This window comes from Pecten maximus, chromosome 4 (genome assembly GCF_902652985.1).
Source record: "Pecten maximus chromosome 4, xPecMax1.1, whole genome shotgun sequence".
Classification (NCBI taxonomy): domain Eukaryota; kingdom Metazoa; phylum Mollusca; class Bivalvia; order Pectinida; family Pectinidae; genus Pecten; species Pecten maximus.
The window spans coordinates 37,705,929-37,722,351 of NC_047018.1; the positions used below are offsets into that span (position 1 = coordinate 37,705,929).

The 16,423-nt window shown below is 37.7% G+C and overlaps 1 protein-coding gene across 1 annotated transcript in view; it reads left to right on the forward strand.

Moving 5' to 3' along the window:
• Positions 1 to 4,257: 4,257 nt before the first annotated feature.
• LOC117326009 overlaps positions 4,258 to 16,423 on the forward strand; it is a 100,202-nt gene continuing 88,036 nt past the window's right edge. Inside the window, exons 1-2 of the mRNA XM_033882567.1 lie at positions 4,258 to 4,683; positions 8,280 to 8,370. Coding sequence (XP_033738458.1) covers positions 4,416 to 4,683; positions 8,280 to 8,370 — 359 coding nt within the window. The 5' untranslated portion in view covers positions 4,258 to 4,415. The remainder of the gene's footprint in view (positions 4,684 to 8,279; positions 8,371 to 16,423) is intronic.

The window sequence follows — 16,423 nt, forward strand, 5'->3', positions numbered from 1 at the left end:
TTGACAATATGGTCACCATTGCAAAGAAACAACTGAAAAAAGAGAGTTAATTTACCTTAGATCGGGTGAAATATTTTAGCTGGACCATTCATAAAACGTATATATCTAATATTTGAACTGTTAAATATTTATACAAAACCTCCTTTGTGCTATAATGTGAACGATGTCATTTTCATACTTAAAAACATGAACTTCAATTATATTTATCTAAATCCGTGATAAGGGTTCAATATTTGACCTTACGGTAAATTATTTTGACATTATGTATTTAGCGTCTTTATTGCCATTTAAGAGCAATGCTTTTACCTGAAGGGCAATACATTATCCTTAGGTCAAATTGATTAAACATCTCTAGAGTGTCGTGAAATGCGCACATAGCTGTATTATATGCATCAATTTCACACACGTGCAGTTTTAACCTGCGTTTAACCGGTACCATTATTTAACGTCCAGCCTTCACGTGACAGAACAGAGAGCGCCAGTTTCTTTAAACGAGGGTTGATTTAAATAAATAAAACGTCTAGATTTAGTCTAGAATTAGGCCACTCATTATGCATCATACACAAAAATATACATAACCTTTGGCCACATGCTTAAGCCATAAACACACAAAGGACAGAAAAATGAGAAAATAATTCATAGTCTCGCCCCGCGGTTCCTCGGTGGTGAAAATAACGTTATGGTAATGAAAGTTATGTTGATGTTAATTGCAATATTTGAAAGTGTATGAACTGACTTACTTTAAAAAAAAGTTAAACTGTTGTCAGTGACTGTTCCAAGGCAATGTTCGCCTCGTTAAGCCACTCCCAAAATTGAAATATTCAAAGTTTCCAGTTGGCTGGTTGGCTACCACCATGATGAGGGCATGCGGTCAACTACAATGCCATTTTACTTACATGCCATGTCGCAGGGACATTGGCATCACATCTGACCATTACAATGACACCGGATCGGGCCTTTACTTGTATATCCATTTTATAAGTCACTGCCTTATGATGATTACGAACGCTCTGCTCAAATGACAAAATTGAAGCTGTAACAATGGATACAGATTTAAAAAAGAGAAAAGATGAAGTCGCATCTTACAAATCATTTAATGTGGATAGTCGGTACATTTCTCACGTAAACCACTGCGATACTGGTCACCATGATACACCACAGGGACTTGAGAATTAGTTACAGTCTACATGTATTTGGAACTCTCCTAGTGTGTATAGCACATTTTCAGACGTTTTTCATTTTTACCGAATTTTAATCTAACCCCCAAAAACGTCTGAAAATGTGCTATACACACTAGGGGAGTTCCAAATACATGTAGACTGCAACTAATTCTCAAGTCCCTGTGTGATACACGTGGATCAAGTCGGCTGAGTCAAGCAAAACCGATCCACTCAACCTCCACCCTCTGTTTTCTTTCAATACAACACTAGAACCCTTGGGAGGGGTCTGAGGCGCCAATATTGCCGAGCGCTTGGACAGGAATCGAGCACGGATCTCCGGTGTGATAATCCACGGCCAGAAGCACCTCCGTTAGTTAAATGCCAAAGATATCTATGGTGGAAATGTAGTCGCTGGCTTAGACGCAAAATGTAATGCCGTCCAAAAAAACGCGGGAAAATGTGCGAGATTAATATTGCGGGGCGTCGTCATGACGTCATTCCCAGATGTCAAGTCGTCATTGTGAGAAGTGTACCCCAATATTTAGCGAACATGGTAATATCAAATGGATGCAAAGATAAACGCAATGTGGAGGCAGTAGGGAAAAACAGAATACACAGAAGAAGAGTTCTACCTCGTATAATGTTCAATGCAATCGAGACTGGTAAGCAAACGTATGGATATTAAAAAGAGCTGTGTTCGTATCTTGCAGGTAAATCTACACTGAGAGACGTGCTTTTTAAGTAGACTCTACATGAAGAATTTTTATTTGGACGCATATTAATTTTACTACATCTATCTGTAAATTTCATACATTTAAACCAAAAAAAACCAAAAAAATCAATGATTTTACATGACTTTGTTTTTCAATAGATTTTCTTGCTCCTTCCTTTATTTGTATAATCTTCCGTAGCCGAGATCAAGAGATATTTCAACTTACATTTCTTTAAAAAAAAATAATCAGAGGCGTCATTAGCCGAGTAGCAAGGAACAAAACAATGTGCGTGTATTCGTCTATTTCAGCAAAATTATCGGATGAAAGAGCAAATAATTCTTTACTCGTGCATGGAATTTCACGAAAATCCAATGAAAAAAAAGAAAAGAAAAGAAAGTTATGAAAAACCCATTGAAAATTTATCATAATGCACGACATACATAAATAGATCTAGTTAAAATATGATGCGTCCCTCTTAAAAGCTTAAAACTATGATCGGGCGTCTCATTCTCCAGATCTACACTTCGAACTAAAAAGAAGTCAGGTTTGCCTGATGGGTTCTAGACGAGTTATATTTTTTTTAGTAAAGGCCAAAGCAACATGAAGGGCGATACTGGAAACATTTGATTTCTCTAAAAGCCTAAAGGGCTAGAATACTCTATAGTATGTAGGTAGGATGAGTTTTAAATGTTGTGGGGAATAGTATATTATTTCAACGGATTAAATGGTAGTGTTGGGCGTCATTACAAGGGATCAATGGATTGGTTAGTAAGATTTGATGGGAAACAGAGAGCGAAAATAAAATCTACATTTTATTAATTAAAAAGTGTTCAATACAGTAACTTTGATAGTGTGTGGTAAAATTGTATACGTAGGTGTAGGAAGAGAAAAAAACTACAGTGGCTGATTCAGGACATACAAAGATTTTTTTCTATGTTAGGGCCCTAACTTAGTAACCTAGGGCCCTAACATAGCTATCTTAGGGCCCTAGCATAGTAACTTAGGGACCTAACATAGCTATCTTAGGGCCCTAACTTAGTAACCTAGGGCCCTAACATAGTAACCTATGGCCATAACATAGCTATCTTAGGGCTATGTTAGGGCCCTAGGTTACTAAGTTAAGGCCCTGACATAGAAAACAATCTTTGTATGTCCTTAATCAGCCACCGTACCGTACAAAACAGTTATGAATAAACAAAAATAAATAAATCATTAACATTTTAAATACCCTTAAAAATGTAAAGCATTTCCATCGAAAATGAAAAGTAAAAAATGCTATCGTGAAGGATTCAAGGAATGTATCCGTGAGGTGAATATGAAACTTTATCTACGACCTACTTCAAAAGGCGCGCGCGATTGGGTGTTATTTTTTTTTTCGAAATTCCAAATGTAGATTCAGAGATTTTACTACGAAAGAATAAGAGTTGTCTCCCTTCCATCACTTTATACAAGGCCGTGCACTCCCACACCCTCTCCTGTACACAAAGGAGAAAATTTACAGGATAATTACGTTTATAGAGATTATAAATATAAAATGTATAAATTCTCGGTACCCGACAGCTAGACAAACACAGTCTATGTCAATACCACCCTTGTGATAAAGCTGAAGTCCAAACAATTGTAATACTACATCAAACAGGCGTGTTACATTATCGTTACATCGGAGCAGTGACCCAGGGTCTCACATCCGAGTGCCATTTAATTTGAATACATATTACGCTTAATGTCAATATTCGCGTTTATCAATATTTAAAATTTCATGCAAACGCTAGGGTGTAGACACTCTATGTGTTTAGATTTGCCCTTTAAAGCAAGATTGTTAAGTTCTGAACTGAAGAAATTTTGGGCATGTGCTTAACCGCGGGTATAAGATTATATAATAATCATAATCTAATATGGGGTCGATTTTAGAGGGCCTATCGTCAATGAAAATATGACCTTTTATTTTCGGGTCAATTGTTGCTTGAAGTTCAGTGGGTGACAGTATGTGTGTGTGTTTGTATTACTCAAGTGTTAGAAAAGTGTCCAAGTCCTTGTGTAGAAAGTGAAAACATATACAGTATATAATATATATATATATATATAAGCTTTGTTTAATCACAGGTAACTTGTTGAAAATTTCTTCTATTGGGTCAGCTTATCATATATTAAATATATAGGGAGCCAGCCATTTAGTCACACCTTGTTAGCTCGTAACATCAACACTGAAATCTACACTCCTGATCAGATAGAATTACATGTATTACGCCAATTGATCGACAGCGTGCGTAAGACGCCGAGTACACCACAGCTAATATTCAAAAGCGAGTAGCCAGACGACACGGCGTGGCGTGCCCCGCAGTACATATATGTTGACATGGATTTACTATTGTGAACAACTTCAAAACTCTGGGATTTAAACAGTACTACGAAGATTCCACTGGAATAAAATGGCAGTGTATGGGTGTCCGCTGTTTATAACTCGTAACACGAGGGGATGTACATACTCAAGTGGTTTATAAATTTCGCGCCATTTCTCTTCTGCTGAAGTATCCAGAGCCGGATGCGGGCCGAGTGTTTCCGGCGGTCAGTTTCGGACCTGACGCTGACCCAGCGCTCCAGAGATGACTTGGAAAGGTTTTACATGCCGACATCCGTGGTGTCTGTCCAGTACGATGTTCCGCGGGTTCTTGGACCCTTCTCTAGTCCCCCTCACAGCAGCCAAGGTGCTCGTCCACGCCGCCCCATACATCTTCCCGTGTCCTCGGTCACTCAAAGAACTCCACACAGACATAGCCTTAGGATAGAGGCCAGTAGCTACGCAAAGGCTGGTGAGTGGGATGAGGATGTAAATAAGACTGGGAGGGGGGTTCCTCGGAGACACAGATCCGTATTAGAGGATAGATGGGGTACTGATATCTTTGTGGGATTGGGAAGTTTGAGGGGACGGGTTGCTTACTCATGGTATGATGGATTAAAATTATGAGGTTTGGTACAGTTGCGATATGTTGGTAAGGAGAATTTAAGTGCAATGGGTCACAGGGACTTTACATCAATGGACTGGATTTATGCCAAGTCCCTGTGTATTAGATGGTATATACAGGTGGGGAAATAACTAAATCCTATGTTGTAGAAAGGAGGGTGTGGTATGGGGTGGGGGTTGGGGTACAGTGTGTTAGGTGGGGATGGCTTGTTTCTGATTTGATGTTGTATGAAATAGAGGAAAAAATAATTTTCAAAAAGGAGTTATAAAATAATTATTCCTTTGAGATGTATTTGACTGAAGTGTACTGTTCGTAGCACTCACTAATATTTATTAGACTAGAGTTTCATACCATTGATGAGCACAGTCTTTTCAACTGAAAAAAGTAACTGCATGGCAAAGGGAAAGGTGTTGCTTAGCTGGTGTATAAGTATTCTAAGTCGGTGACATCCCTAAGTGAAATGTTTTTAAACTACATTCAGATTACTTTATCTTGATACATGTAGGACACTTTGACAGATAAAAGATTTTTTTATCTGTCAGAATTATCATATGGGAAAATCATGAATAAGTTGAACAAATTGTCCATTAAAATATATCAGATAATATAAGTTACAGGTAAAAATTACATCGAAATTAATTCATCTGAATATGGATGCATTTGATCTGGTTTATTTAAAGCCATCAAGATTTTGAACAATAAAACTGTTATTTGTGGTCAGCGGAGTCGGGTACCCATTTGTTCTGGAAATAAGGAGCCCTTTGATTTGTAACGTAAGAGAAAATAATGGCTGTCGCGGGTTACTACAGATGTAGAGATATTGTAGGTGTTAAAATGTGTGGGGCGTGGTGGACAAAAAACAATGTTTCTGGTCATGTAGGCTGGTGATTATATTACATGCCCTTGTGGGAAGAATCCAGGTCTGTTGTTAACAGTTTATTATATGAAGGGTTGCATTATTACATATTAATTAAATGCTGTATTTCATTTTCCTTCGAGAGGTTGTTTATAACAGACATTTGTTATATTGAATATTTCATGACCTGGGTAATTTTAGGTAACAAATATTATGGAAGAATTTTTGGGTTTTGAAGAAAGTTGATGGAATTTTCATACATGATTAATACATGTATGGCATATTCTGAAATTTCAAGAGATTTTCAGCAAAAGCCTGGATAAAAAATCTCAAAATCTGGCCCAAAAGTAACCTCTGCCTGATTTCCCTTGTCATTGCACAGAAAAAAAAAGGTTAACAAATTGTTTTAAAAAATGATACCGCAGTATTATAGCAGAACTTGACTTGATGATTTCAGGACTCAGGTGGTCTGGTAGTGAATCTTTAAGTGTTTAGAAGTCTCAGGGTGAGCCCCGGGCTGGTCATTGTATTTTTCATCTGTTAAAGTCTGTGACCATATCTTTTAAAGTTTATACACTTGGAATCAAATACTGGAACTTAGGTTGCACATATTGTTTCCTTTGGGTTGAAAACAGAAAAAAACCAGATAAATACAAGGAATAAATATAGTAAAAGTCAAAAAGTGTGCCAATGTTGGTGGCCTAGTACCATGTGTAACTTTATTAGGTTCATACCAGTTGTACCGTACAAATCTGCTGTACTCATAATGGAATGCACTATACCAGCAGAACCAAACTGGTTATTGTGAATCGTTTTTTCAAACGTACCACTTCGATCAAATATGGTGGAACTCTTCATTTGTCATGCAAATGTACTTTTTGTTGAAAAGAGAGGCCGACTCTCATTTGAGATGATTTTCTTTAATCATGTACAATGTATGTCAGTGTTTGATGGAACTATTCAGGCATTGATTTTACATCTGTTAGGTTGTAAAAGGATAATAGGTTTTTATGTTTGAAGGGAGCGATGGCCGCCATCTTGGGAACTCACATGAGATTCATTTGCATTCCATTATATGATAGGTATCTATTTGGTACAACTTTGTACAAACCTGCTAAAGTAGCACACAGCTACAGTGGTCTAAAGGATAACTATGTCTCAATTTTGGAGGTCTGTGACCCACTATGATCTTTGTGCTTCCCCTCTTCTGTTACATTAGTAAATTGGTTTTCTCTTACATAAAATAATATTTAATGTGCAATTATTTGTTTGAATGCATGGAGATGCATATAGTTTTCAAATGTATTTTTAAATTTTGATGATTTGATATGAAGAATGTTCAAATTGTAATGATGATATAATAGGAGTTTATGGATTGACAAAATCTAGGCATACAATTCTAACAGTTAACAGGCAACTTCAATGATTGAGTGTCATAACCTCTGTGACATTTCATGGATCATATAAATTACATAAGACAGTATAAATTTCTATCCCCAGTATGATAGTTAGAACCATTTGAGAGTGTTGTAATTTCAATGTTGGGATTTTTTCGACTAATTCTGCCTGATTGGATATCTTGGTCATTGAAACAAATGCAGCATCAATGCCTTTAGCTATCTCTCTTTCTGTCCTCTGTTCTACCAACCAATGCTTTCAACTAGAAAACAAAGTAAAGCCTCCAATTATTCCATCTGCTCGGATTTGATAAGTTTTGCTACATTCATTCATCTTCATTAATTTTTTTTTTATTATTTGTTGGTGAGTTTATTTGATGCAGTTCAGTTAATGTTACATGTAACACATGCTACGTGTGTAGTTCTCTGATATTTCAAATTCAAATTGTTTTATTGCATTAAGATTTACAGCTCATCTGCACACAAATACATGATACATGTGGTGTATGGGACACTGTAATTAATGGAGAATTGGCGACATCATAACATTAATGATTTTCTCAAAATATTTGCATCGCAAACAACAGATGTAACATTTGTACAAAAGCTGGACTAGTTTAAATACAGATGATTTTTTCCAATAGTATCTTTTAATACACTTCATTCTTATACTTTGATAAATTGGACACAATAAGACAAAAACAAAAGGAAAAAAAAAATGAAATTTTGTCCTCAATATGATGAGGATCACAAACATATATTCGCACCTTTCTATATTTCTCTCTCTCTCTCTGCTATTGTATTGATAGAACAATTTATTTGCATAAGTATAAGTGAAAGTTTCGCAAAAATATCTTTTTTACTGTATCTCTAATGTGGCAAAGTGATTTCATGATCTTATCATTTTCTTCTCTTTTCTCAATTACATGTATAACATCTTGTTAAAAAACCTTCTTGAAGTAAATAACTAATGGGATGCTGAAGCAAACAAAAAATCATTGATATTGTCTGCAACACACAAACAAAACTTCAGAGTAATAATTATTTGGTACCAATATTTGTTGGCTAATCTAAGGTCTTTGGTGAAGCCTTTTGAATTTGATAAAGTTTGCCAGTTTATAGATTTGAAGTTGTGAAGTAGATGTTTTATGAACTTTAAAAGTCTGACTTAATCACAATTTCTGTTTCAGACTGTCTGATAACTTCTGAAGGTCAGCAGGTCAAGGGCACAGCCAATCAAGGCAAAGATACAGTGGAGGAGAAGATGTATAATATGAACCAGTAAGTCCTTTAAACTTTCAAGCTAAGTGCCAACCAATACAGGAATGGCAGAATTAAGTAATTATAGTTTTATTTGATCAACTGTGTAATGACAATGTTTTCAGGTCAACAGTGGAAGAATGACAACTTACCGAAGACTCATGGTGAAATACAGAACAGTGGCTTAGCTGTTGAGGTCTGATAGCTGGAAATAGATTATATATGTTATAATAGTTAAATTTCCAGTTGAATTTTATTCAGATATTTCTTTTCAGCTTTATAGATGACACTGCAATAAGAAGATATTTCTTCAATTTGCTTTCGAATACCCTTATTTTGAAAACATAGAAACTCCTGACCACAAACGTCTTTGTCTTCAATGATTAAATATCAACGACGTGGAAGATGTCATTTAAAAAGGTGACATTCAGTCTTGTATTCCTAAGCCCTCATTGAATGTACAGTGCAGTCAGTATTCTTATACATACAGTTCTTTAAATATGTGATTAGTGTCACGTTATCATATTCCAAAAATTGAACTTTCTATGACCTTTGACCACTGTTATAAACAACACACTTCGATTTAACCAATTTATGCTTTCTGTCTTCTTTTAGGCCAAACAAAGTTATATTTAGGAAAAAGATGGATAGATACATATTTATTTTTAAGAAATTTTCAAATTTGACTAGAAAATACATACTACAGATACATACTCTTAACATTTGTTATAAATCTGGGTAGGTAGAGTTACTGTTAATTACTGAGTCAAGAGTCTAGACAGATGTATACATTTCTATTTGGCCTGATAGTCCAGGTACATTATTTGTAAGCGTGATTTTGTCCTCAGGTAATGGCGTATTGTCTAAAAGATTGAAACATGGATCATGGATTTAGATAGATTCTAATCTAAATCTGTAATGGAAAACACTGCTTTTATTTCCCTCTGTGTGACCATCCTTGTGGCTATTTTCAGCGATTTTACTATCACACAGGAGAAAATTCCAACTGAAACCACTTTGACAAGAATGTTGAGTTTCAATCCCTGTGTTATATACAGTGAAATGATCTGGTGTCAATCTGATTTCAATGTGAGATAAACAGGACAGCGAGTGTGAAGTCAAACTGAATCAAACTGCATTAGGTGTCGTAGTGAAATAGCATGTTATATATATACCCACAACCACTTTATTTCCTGACCAGCTTATGACAGATTCTTATGTAACATTCATTTATGCTGCAAGTCACAAAGAATATTGTCAGGTGCCATATTGAAGAAACTCATTGAAGCATTATTATTAAACATGCAAGCATCACTATTTATTATGAAAATCTGTTCTTAAAATTTGCATTTCAAATATCAATGTTTTGATAATCAATTTCACATATTACAGAATAAATTTCACAGGTGAAATCACTTGCTAAGCAGTAAATAATGATATATGAAATTCAGTTTGACGACTTGGATATTGGAGGTGTTTTAAAAAAGGCGATTTTACAATTGACAAGGAAACTGGTGCCTCATCCATGATTGATCCAGGGCCCCGAATTCTCATTGTGTGCTCCGAATCTTGTTCGGGTATATATCTTCATGTTAGGGTAAGCCAGACAGGTGAACATATAGATTATACTTGAATGGCTTGTACTCTGAAGCAGTTTGAATCTCACTATGTACAATTCTCCGAGGTAAGCCGGAGAACCTGTCAATCACATCCTTTATGTGGGACAAACAAGACAACAGATTATACAGTTTACACTTTGTTTTGGAATTTCATGTTACTTTCAAGTTTGTTTAACACTACTTGATGTTTCAGATAATTCTTGAATGATCAGTAAATAAATGGTCAATGTACACTGATAGTCCGGGAGTGTTACTGAGGGCATAGTGTGTGGCTCATTATCAGTGGTGCTAAGTTTTTATACCTATATTTGTGTGTGGTGTTGACACTCCGAGGCTATGTGAAGTGGTCCCCACCAGTGAGAGGGGACACACCACAGGTGCTGACACCAAAAGGCTCTGTGTAAATAAATTCTTAATAGCAAGATTTTTTTTTTATTATTCCCTAACAGAAAATATTCACGTACTTACCATGAGTGTTCAAGAGTTTTTATCAGTACACCGTGCCACCAATGTAATACACTACATTCGTAGGTATTGAAATCTTTGACTTTGTTTTTTGTGGGACAGTTCTATTGATGACACTGGATATTTGTGTGTTTTGCAATTGCTTTGACCATCATATAAAATATTCATACACATACGTGTAAAATCCAAAGTTACACGTATCATTTACATACCAACTCGTCTGTATTCTTGCTGAGTCAAAGGTCCAATAGTAAGCTTTATTGTCGTTGATCGAGACTTTGCTGGGTAACCAACAAATCTTTGTTAATGCTAAAGATGTCGGGTGCGGGCACTGTTATCCAGGTAACCATGATTAACCTTGTAATTAGAATCTTGAAACAACCAGGGTGATTATGGGTCAATACTAGTTCTACCGGATTACTTCACTGTAACTCCGGACAGAACAAATGTTTTCTCCGTAATTGCTGGCATGTTTTTTTCCACTTCTTTATGGGCATTCACAACACTTAACCATTTAATCTGTTCAAATTGGTACTTTAGGTTTGAACACTGGCAAATATCCGGTTACTGGGAAGTTGAACTTCAGTCGGTTTCATGTCCACTGTCAGATGACAGAAAAGGGTGTCGAGTGACATGAATGACAGAAAACATACTGGAACATATTTTTTAAGTACTAAGGGTTAAACAAGAAGGTTGTATTGATTCATAAATCTATTCTTTTATTCTGGAAACAAAATATTGACTATTAGTTGAACTGTCAGAAGAAATGGTAAATGGGACATTGAGAACAGTAGCAGGCTGCATACCTTAATTGGTCTTATACTCCATACAGAACTGCTACTCTTTAGTGAGGTTCTCTACCATGATTCAAACCCTAGAACAACTATAGAGTCTGTTAAATCGAATATAGAATGGAAAGTGGGGCAAATCCAGGTATTATAGAGCGTGGAGGGGCAATAAAGACAGTCTAGAATGGGAGGGAAGGGCAAATAGTGGCAGTATAGAGGTGGGAGGGGCAAATAGTGGTAGTATAGAGTGGGGGGGGGGGGGGGGGGGGGGGGGCAAATAGTGGCAATTTAGAGTGGGAGGGGCAAATAGTGGCAGTATAGAGTGGGAGGGGCAAATAGTGGCAGCTTATTAGAGTGGGAGGGGGCAAATAGTGGCAATATAGAGTGGGAGGGGCAAATAGTGGCAGTCTAGCGAAGTGGTAGGGGCAAATAGTGGCAGTATAGAGTGGTAGGGGCAAATAGTCGCAGTATAGAGCATTGGGAGGGCAATGAGTGGCAGTATAGAGTAGGAGCGGGGGCAAATAGTGGCCGTATATAGTGCGGAGGGGCAAATAGTTTGGCAGTATAGAGTGGGAGGGGCCCAATAGTGTCAGGTATAGAGTAGGCGAAGGGGCGGCAAATATTGGCAGTATAGAGTGGGTAGGGGCAAATAGTGGCAGTATAGCAGTGGGAGGGGGCAAATAGTGGCAGTATAGAGTGGGAGGGGCAAATAGTGGCAGTATAGAGTGGGAGGGGCAAATAGTGGCAGTATAGAGTGGGAGGGGCAAATAGTGGCAGTATAGAGTGGGAGGGGCAAATAGTGGCAGTATAGAGTGGGAGGGGCAAATAGTGGCAGTATAGAGTGGGAGGGGCAAATAGTGGCAGTATAGAGTGGTAGGGGCAAATAGTGGCAATATAGAGTGGTATGGGCAAATAGTCGCAGTATAGAGTGGGAGGGGCAATTAGTGGCAGTATAGAGTAGGAGAGGGGGCAAATAGTGGCAGTATAGAGTGGGAGGGGCAAATAGTGGCAGTATAGAGTGGGAGGGGCAAATAGTGGCAGTATAGAGTAGGAGAGGGGGCAAATAGTGGCAGTATAGAGTGGGAGGGGCAAATAGTGGCAGTATAGAGTGGGAGGGGCAAATAGTGGCAGTATAGAGTGGGAGAGGCAAATAGTGCCAGTATATAGTGAGAGGGGCAAATAGTGCCAGTATGGAGTTGGAGGGGCAACAAAGATAGTCTAGAATGGGAGGGAAGAGCAAACCAAGGCAGTATAGAGTTGGAGGGTGCAAATAGTGACAGTACAGAGTGGGAGGGGCAATAAAGATGGTGTGGAGGGGCAAATAGTGACAATATAGAGTTGGAGAGAGGGCAAATTAAGGAAGTATAGAGTTGGAGGGGGCAAAGTGAGGCAGAAAGTGGTAGAGAGGGGCAAATCAAGGCAGTATATAGTTTGAGGGGGCAAATCAAGGCAGTATAGAATGGGAGGAAAGGGCAAATCAGGACAGTATATAGTTGGAGGGGGCAATTAGGGGCAGTATAGAGTGGGAGAGGGGGCAAATCAAGGCAGTATAGAGTGGGGAAAGGGAAAATCAAGGTAGTTTAGTGAGTAGGGCAGTGGGCAAATCAAGAAAGGCAGTATAGTAAGTGGGAAGGCAAATAAAGGCAGTATAGAGAGGGGGAGGGGGCAAATCAAGGCAATATAGAGTGGGGGCTGGAAATCAAGGCAGTACAGAGTTGGAGGGTGGCTGGGAGGGGGGGGGATCAGGTAATACATACAGATGGGGAGGGGCAAATGATAGCAGTGTAGATGGAAGGTGAGGTGCAAACCAATCCATAGATAAAGTTTCTCTATGTCCAAAGCCACATAAGCCTCATTCCCAATATCATACCTTGTATGCCATTTGACTTTGACGAATATTTGCTGATCGGTCTGGCCAGTAAAGTGGAATTTCTCTAATTGTTACTATTCCACAAACACCCTTTGTACTGTGGCCTTTGTGTAACACACAACAGAGTCAATTACATTAGTAAAGGTGTAGTCATTGATCTATCAATAACAGCAGATTAAGATTAAACTGGATTTCAGCATACAGTCGTCTAATAGTTAGGTTGTACACGCCATAGTGTTTTGGTGTTCTCCTTTCCGTCACAGACTTTCTTCAATTACATTTAAAGTATAGTACTACAACTTAATGTCTTTCTGACAGAACATGATTGTTTTGAAGGTATTTATTTTGGTTCTGTATCGAGGTCACTGTGGTAAATTGACCAGTATATCTAACAGCTACTGAATGTTAACATACAGACATTTATCTTTCTATTATCTCCTTTAAAATTGTTGTGGCAATTATTTGTTATTATTTTACAGTTTGTATATGTAATTTGACAGTGTGTTTTGTATCTTTTAAATCATGTCAGAATTCAATGATGCAAATTCAATGTAGAAAAATATTTGAAAAAACAGTGTATATCTGCTCAAAACAGGAATTGAACCAATAACCCTTACTTCCCAAGTCCATCATTTTACCAACTGAGTAAATATAAGTTGTCATGATCATAAGTATAATAATAGTTATTAAAGGTTTTGTTTATTTGTTTGGTTTATTGCCCAATGAATTCAAGAGCCATTTTAACACAGGGTTACCTTGTAGTAGTTAGTGGCTGCCTCACCACTACCTTTTTCAAGAAAAGAAGAGTGTACACTGATTGAAATGTATAGAAAAATGTCATTGATCTGCCTATATAATCTTCAATTTTTTAACTTTTTAACAGATTCTAGATTATTTTCACTACCTAAATGTATGTAAAGAAAAAAAAAAATACTGCCCATATTTCAAATGGAAGTTTTTCTTTGTACATGGTTTTATTAAGAGCACCCCTTTTGTTTTTGTGAGTGCACAGTGTGCTTATTAGGTCAAATACAGTAGTTTTTAAATTTCAATATTAATTTTACATTATTTTAATGTCATTACGGTTTTACTTTAAAGATGTCATAGAATTATCAGGAATGTCTGTTAGCTTCCCAGTACACAACCTGATAGTAATACAAGAGTTCAGTACAATTCATAAACTTCTTGTTAATGTTGTGTGTATTTCGGGCAGTGTACTGATCCAATAATTATGAATTAATATAAATTGGTTTGGCTATGTTTGTAGGTAACACCTGATCTGCAGTATCACATTGACACTGTGTTTAATTTAAAGTATTCTGGTGTAATAAGATATGTACTACAATGGGTCACAACATTGAAGTTGCCCAAAGAAGGCAGAGGGTCGCTACATTAAAGCTGCACACAGAAGCTAGTTCGAGTCTTTGTATGACAAATGGGTGTTACATGATACCGAAGACCTCGAGCATTCAGCTTTGTATTGCCGAACTGTCGTAGTGGGTCTTCTATTTATTCTTGTATAAATTTTTAAACAAGAATGATATTTTTAAATTGTTGAAATAATAGTGTAAAGAATTTTAGGAAGGTCAGCTGTTAAAGAATTTAAATGTTTGTACTTAAGGATGAATATGTAACTGGAGTTGAATGTTACAAGGCTGGTGTAGGTAAAATTTGGAAATTACCAAATGTAGGTAATATTTGATTCATGTTACCTTTCTTGACATTTTTGGCAAAATTGCTTAAAGTACTAAAGTTTGTGCTTCAGACCACCTGAGGGTAGAAGGTAACTTTTGATAACAGTTGTCACCTACCGGATGTTGGTGTGGTTCCCAAGGGTTTTTCCTACCAAGAAGACCATTTGTGGTAAAATAAAGTTCTAAAGAGCTTATATCATTTATTTACATAGTGCGAAATTAAGGTAAATTTCTGAAAAATTTACGTCTGAAATACAATCTGGTTGCCCTCTACATGTGTTCATAATCTCCAAATAGAGCATTTATATGCCTATGACTCACCAATTTATATTGTCTTATAGGCATGTCTGCCCTGTCACATTCAGGGTCATATCCACCCCATCACATTCCGGGGCATATCTGCCTCGTCACATTCAGGGGCATATCTGCCTCGTCACATTCAGGGACATATCTGCCTTGTCACATTCCGGGGCATATCCGCCCGTCACATTCAATAGCATATCCACCCCAACACATTCAGAGGCATATCTGCCCTGTCACATTCAGGGGCATATCCACCCCATCACATTCCGGGGCATATCTGCCTCGTCACATTCCGGGGCATATCTGCCTCGTCACATTCCGGGGCATATCCGCCCGTCACATTCAATAGCATATCCACCCCAACACATTCAGAGGCATATCTGCCCTGTCACATTCAGGGGCATATCTGCCTCGTCACATTCCGGGGCATATCTGCCTCGTCACATTCAGGGACATATCTGCCTCGTCACATTCAGGGACATATCTGCCTTGTCACATTCCGGGGCATATCCGTCCGTCACATTCAAGAGCATATCCACCCCAACACATTCAGAGGCATATCTGCCCTGTCACATTCAGGGGCATATCCACCCCATCACATACAGGTGTCACAATAAGGGGCCTATTCCCCCCCCCCCCCCCCCCCATATTTTACACCATGGTTTCATGACATCATGTTCTACACTTGATCATATTCTGATGGTCATTGGTAACCTTTGACCCCTTCTGCATGTGACTCATTGCTGCATAGGAGCGAGTGCATTAATGTCTGTGTACCTGGTAACAAGAATGCTTGAACAAATTGTGTTGGCCTTATCAAACATGTTACACCTGTAGTCACACAGCTAACACCTGTAAGGCCTTGTGGGGGCAGGACATAATGACAATTTCAGACTGATCATATTCTGTTAATTTACGACACTTGAGAGACTATTGTTTGTATCTGGTAACTGTTTATTTGTTGGATGTCGGTCGTCAGCCACCAGCCCATGAAAGCACCACTCTGATCAGGTAGAAATTGTGGTAGTTTCAGGTACAAATAGTAATCACTGATGTCATTTAATTGTGTTAATGACATTGGTGGGACACCTGAGATCTTTAATTTGTAAGTTATTCTTATATTGTGAAAATAAAATAAAACATCTTTATTTAAGACTTAGTTGTGTTGATCAGGGGATTCTTGTGGTATGATGTCTGATAAAGAAATGATGTTGATGGCTCAAAGTAGCCTCTTATACAGACACAGATTACAGGTTTGATAATTACCTGGCTAAGAATATCCTAAATCTTCATGTTGTGGAACAGAAAAATAAGGTGAGCGTATTTTTTTGTCAA